Genomic DNA, 6,036 nt, shown 5'->3' with positions numbered 1-6,036 from the left:
GAAAGAGTGATTTCCAAAGCAGTGTAACATGGCAGCAGCTATGTGAATTTTTCCTTCATAGCTCAAGACCATGCCTTAACACTGACATGTAATGCTCAAACTCTACAAAACAACTTGGACTAGAATGATTTATTGACATTGTTAGCCCTTGTCTGGTTTTCAATATTGTATTTCATAGATAGTTGTTAGATATCTGACACCTGCTCCTGTCTTATTTTCAGTTGATAATTCTTTTAATTAATTGTGATATCTATTAAAAAAATTAACAGACCAATTATATTTCCTCACAACCTTCTCCATCATAAACATAATTTCTTTAGCTTGATGTTCTAAATTGAACACAATATTTCAAATACACTCACACTTTTCTTATATACATGTTCTATTTGTTCTGATCTGATTCCTTTGCATCTTACATGGACGGAGTCCAGTCTCTGTTTCCAACAGTTTAGTCATTTTTATCTAACAATTCTTTTAAGCAAAAAATAAATGTGTCCTAGCAACTAGGACCAGAATCTATGCCACCACCTGCAGGTATGTGCACTGAGCTGGAAAATTATGGTCTCCCTTACTTGCCCTTTCCTTGATCCATGCATCTGTCTGCAGGAGAGGACAGCTTCAGTGCAGGGATAGACTTTTATGCGTAGATTGCTTATAGTCTGATAAATAAGGAATTCCATTTGCGAGAAATTAAGGCTTGAATTAAGAAAGGCACCAAACTCATTTCCTGAGTTAAGTGACACTGCAAGATAAAAGCAAATAGGGCAGCTAACACTTCCCATGTTCTAAAGGAAAAAAATGTGCAAATCAGACAGCTTGCCACCTTCTGATCACAATTCCTAGGACACATGCTTTTTGCATAAATCTAAGACACATTATTTGAACCATGAGCTTTGATTTTACATGATTCTCAAGACATGAGAGAAGAGGATTAGGCATTTAACCCAGAGTGAACTGTAACTTCCTTAGTATTGTGTTCTCTGTTGACTACTTCATACACCTCTGTACCTCCGCATATGCCTACATTTTACAAGTCATTAAGAAGACAACTCATATGTGTGATTGCATGTTAGAAATCAGGAGTGTAGAAATAAGCATTTAGAACTACTATGCATTAGGCCTTTTCTGGATCTTACTGCAAGCATATGAATTGATTGCTCTGCTAGATGAAGTTTTATATCTGTTAGGTAACAGCTCCTTCTTACCTGCAGTTATCATTGACTTAAAGCAAGATTTCTGGTCTATACGTGGCCAAATAATGTATTTTGCCTTTGGTCTCTTGTGTCGCAATGTTAAAAAACACAGAGTTAGGCTCATGCCAGTTGCCATAGGAACCACAAAACAACTGGTCACTGTCCGGACACCTGCGCATAAAAAGCAAGTCAGAAATTAACATGAAGAACCCATGACATGCCCCCATAAACAAGAGATATTTTCAGATTTACACCTACCAGCCAGCTTTATAATATCCAGAACTACTGAATTAGTAAGTTTGTTCAAAAGGCTAGACCCTGCAGCTTTAGGCTGGACTGCAGAAATATCACCTGACCTTCCAATTCCATGAATCAACCTAAACAAAAAAAGGTTGAAAACATACATCAAGTTTTTTTCACATCCCAAAGCAATAATACTTGCCAACTGAAGAGAATTTATTTTGATAAACAATTGTCAAAAATGCTGTATCCAATGCAACATCAATAACAAACTACATCTATTTGTATGAAACTGTCATTTATTTATTTATTTTTTAAACAGTAGGTTACCGATATTCCAGTATGCAAGTAAAAATTTTGAGAAGACCCATAGTAGCAATACCTTTAGCATCTGGCAGGCTTCCTTTTAAGTGCACCTTAGCACTTCTCAGTATCTGTTGAAGCAGCATTATAAATGCTGACATGTTCAGACACACAACTCCAAGGAAAACAAAAATCAGTTGCCTATAGTGTAACATACCATGGGCATAGTGGTATTTATACAGATACTCCCCTGACAAATGCTTCAGCTCCACAAGGCAAAGAAATAATATACACTGTGACAACATGTCCTGAAAGACAGTTACGTTAATGTACCACTTTGCCCATCTTTTTCTACGTCTTCACTTCATCTACCTCATTCTGTTATTTAATATTATGCATCATGCAATATCATCTCTCTCTGCATTCTGTTTATAAAACCCACGTTTATAAGTGTTGGATATTATTTAGCACCTTTCAGGAGTGGAGGATCCTGAAACGGTTTACAAAATACAAGCTTACAGAACTAATGTTACCTATGGCTGAAATGCAGTAGCTGCTCAAGTAAGCTAGTAACAATATACACCTATTTATGGCTTTAATTCTGTTTTTGTCTTGGAACTAGCATAAAATGCCACCTGACGAGCGCATGGAATTCAGGACTTCTTGGAGCACTGTTTTACAGATTAAATTTTTCCCCATTTCAAGCTGTAGGCTGAAATCAACAATAGCTTGATAATTAATTGAAACTCGCACATAACCCTCACTTCATCAAAAATATTTTCTTCTCTTGTTCCTGCTGCCATGTTCTTAACAGCTCTCTAATACTACTACTACTTCTTTTCTGCATATACGTACTTGTTCCTAAGGAGCAATCCTCCCCAAGACTGGCCCTCAGAATGTATTAAGCTAAAAGGAAAGACAGCTCAAGAACCACCTCCTGCTATCTCAAACCACTCCCAAAGTTACATGTAAAACATATTGCAGAAATAGTGTGGAGGAAGCCTCTATACCTTTCCTTGCTATTGCTGACAATCGTACACTACATGGGCGCATACTCTTTGCTGGGTAAAAAACTGGCTGGATGGCCAGGCCCAAAGAGTTATGCTGAATGGAGTTAAATCCAGTTGGCAGCCAGTCACAAGTGGTGTTCCCCAGGGCTCAGTATTGGGGCCAGTTCTGTTTAGTATCTTTATCAATGATCTGGATGAGGGGATTGATTAAGCAAACTCACTCTCAGTCAGTTTGCAGATGACACCAAGTTGGGTGGGAGTGTTGATCTGCTTGAGGGAAGGAAGGCTCTGCAGAGGGATCTGGACAGACTGAACTGATGGGCCGAAGCCAACAGTATGAGTTTCAACAGGGTCAAGTGCCGGGTCCTCTACTTGAGTCACAACAACCCCATACAATGCAAAAGACTTGGGGAGGAGTGGCTGGAAAGCTGCCTGGCAGAAAAGGACCTGGGGGTGTTGGTCAACAGCCAGCTGAACATGAGTCAACATTGTGCCCAGGTGGCCAAGAAGGCCAATGGCATCCTGGCTTGTATCACAAATAGCATGGCCAGCAGGAGTAGAGAATCATCCCCCTCCCTGTACCTGGCACTGGTGCAGCCATGCCTCGAATACTGTGTTCAGTTTTGGGCCCTTCACTACAAGAAAGACACTGAAGTGCTGGAGCATGTCCAGAGAAGGGCAACAAAGCTAGTGAGAGGTCTAAAGAAAAAGTCTTATGAGGAGCAGCTGAGGGAACTGGGGTTGTTCAGTCTGGAGGAGGCTGAGGGGAGACCTTATCACTCTCTACAACTCCTTGAAAGGAGGTTGTAGTGAGGTGGGTGTCAGTCTCTTCTCCCAATTGACTAGTGACAGAACGAGAGGAAATGGCCTCAAGTTGTACCAGTGGAGGTTTAGATTGGATATTAGGAAAAAAGTTTTTACTGAAAGAGTGGTCAAGCACTGGAATAGGCTGCACAGGGAAGTGGTTGAGTCACCATCCCTAGAGGTATTTAAAAGACTTGTAGATGTGGTGCTTAGGGACGTGGTTTAGTGGTGGACTTGGCAGTGCTAGGTTAATGGTTGGACTTGATGATCTTAAAGGTCTTTTCCCGCCTAAATGATTCTATGATTCTATAGGCGAAGGCAAGATGCCAGGTGACAGAGCTGCATCAGACGAACAGTAGCTAAATGCCACCTCAGGCTCTCTCTGGCCAGACGCTGGGCACACTTTCTCCAGCACTGTCAGAAAGAAATACTTCCTTGGATATTCTCTCCAGTGTGACTCTCTACCTCCCTCACCACACATATCCTAGATTAGAGAGCAGTACAGAAAACAAAAAAAGACAAACTGATGTAGTACTGGTTTTCTTAATTAATTTTTCATGGTACTGTAAGGCTTATGAAAGCCATTATGCCTAAGTAATTCAACTTATATATGGTGAAGCTTACTAAATTTCTGGTCTCTAATATGCTTTTGTGTTAATCTTTCAAGGCAAAACATTCCAGGAAATATCACTTTGTTTCATTCCTGTTACATAAAACATCACAGCAAGGTGCTCAACACAGAACTCTTTGCAAAAGAAGTATAGCTTCATAAAGAAATTAATGCAGAGCCTCCAGAATTATAGCATCCAAGGTACCTATCAAGTGTCAGAAGGGCTGCAAGCTATTAAAAGATCTTCTTGTCCTTTTAGATTTCCTTATTTCATATAAATTCTATTATAGATGGACTGGGTTTTCATGTGCATAGCAACTAATCACATTATAAAGATATTAATGAATAGAACGAAATATAAATAGCTGTTGACTAGGAATGTTTGATATTTTACAACTACAATATGCAGTAACTTTTAATAATATACAGATAAAAACCCAGACAGTGTTAAAAAAGGCAAGTAATGCATGGATTATTTTAAAACAGGAAGATGTCTGCTTCCCTTGCATGAGTCAACTCAACATCTTAAGCTTCTACCAGTTCAACATACAGGACGTAACACTGACAAAAGATTTTTTTGATTCATTCAAGACTGTCCAATGAGTTATTAATGAGAACTCAATACAGAAAGTTGTATAAATTCAATATCACATTATATTGTATTTCTCAAATGCTATCAAGGTCTCAGATTACAAGACACAATAAAATATGCTGTTTGAAAGCATTAACAGTAAATCTGAATAATTAAAATTTCTAATAATTTGTACCTGTAATGCCTTCGGGCAACGAGTCCTGATGCCACTCTTCCTTCCCTCTCACCCACACCACAGTTGCCCAGGAAGTTATTACTATCCATTATAGCAAGTTCATGAAGAAACAGTTCAATGGTGCTTTCATCCCATGCATCTTCAGGACATTTTCCCTTAATAACAATAATGTAAAGGTATAACTACCAAACTTGGAAATTAAAAATTAACACAACTTTATGCAACTTGTTTGATTCATGTTACCCTTCTTTCCCAAGCTGAACAGAAGTTTATATTTTCATTATACTGTTTTATATTATCTAATGTTATGAAACTGTATTCAGAGAGAAGTTACATAATGATTTTTCCATATATTAAGTGCAATTACATTAGCATATCCTATTAAAATAGGCAGGATATTTTTCACTTTCAAGGTACACACAAAGCCACTGCAGCACATACATGCTAATTACTCCCTAGAAGACTATAGATTATTTGATGTATTCTCTAGACAAGAATCCACTGCTACAGGAATTCAACAGAGAGAACTAGACGAAAGGGAGATAACTGGGTACTATAGAAGCAAAAATATTAATTATGAGCAGAAGGGAGAGGCAGTTTCACTTGTAACACATCTTCCTATCTGTGCATCTTCCTTTCTAGTTATTATCCAATAGGTACGGAAACCACTTACAGAATACAACGTGTCAAAACCTGCAACCAGACGGATGCTCTTTACTGCGTTAAGAGCTGCACTCATTTTTCTGCAAACCTCAGAAAAATCCTCAGAGGAAAGGTACCCATAAACCCATGAAGCATTACTACAGCAGCTCAACAGTTCTGAGGCTTTTTTTACATACCCCAGTAACAGTAAAACAAATTAATTTCTCAAGTATGGTATACAAGTTTGAAATAGTGGATGATGTTGACTAAGGACGTTCAAGAACTGCAACTCTAGAGAATTCATTGATAACGATTTCTGTATGTTGGAGACAAATACATTGTGTTGGCACCTTACAATTATCATTTTTTACCTTATGTAACAACCAGTTAGCAACTTGTCGTTTTAAAAAAAAATTCTTTAACTGTTTGCTGGGCCCTTCTCAGCAAACACACAGCCAAAGGCAATC

The 6,036-nt window shown here is 38.4% G+C and overlaps 1 protein-coding gene across 1 annotated transcript in view; it reads right to left on the bottom strand.

The window, feature by feature from the left end:
• Positions 1 to 5,109, bottom strand: part of SEPSECS (Sep (O-phosphoserine) tRNA:Sec (selenocysteine) tRNA synthase) — a gene marked incomplete at its 5' end in the record, with an annotated part of 24,325 nt that extends 19,216 nt beyond the window's left edge. The window contains 3 exons of the mRNA XM_010282796.1: positions 1,206 to 1,364; positions 1,452 to 1,570; positions 4,928 to 5,109. Of these exons, the coding sequence (XP_010281098.1) occupies positions 1,206 to 1,364; positions 1,452 to 1,570; positions 4,928 to 5,109 (460 nt within the window). The remainder of the gene's footprint in view (positions 1 to 1,205; positions 1,365 to 1,451; positions 1,571 to 4,927) is intronic.
• Positions 5,110 to 6,036: the final 927 nt, after the last annotated feature.

Source organism: Phaethon lepturus, unplaced genomic scaffold, assembly GCF_000687285.1.
Source record: "Phaethon lepturus isolate BGI_N335 unplaced genomic scaffold, ASM68728v1 scaffold10772, whole genome shotgun sequence".
Classification (NCBI taxonomy): domain Eukaryota; kingdom Metazoa; phylum Chordata; class Aves; order Phaethontiformes; family Phaethontidae; genus Phaethon; species Phaethon lepturus.
This window is presented reverse-complemented; position numbering and strand designations above follow the sequence as displayed.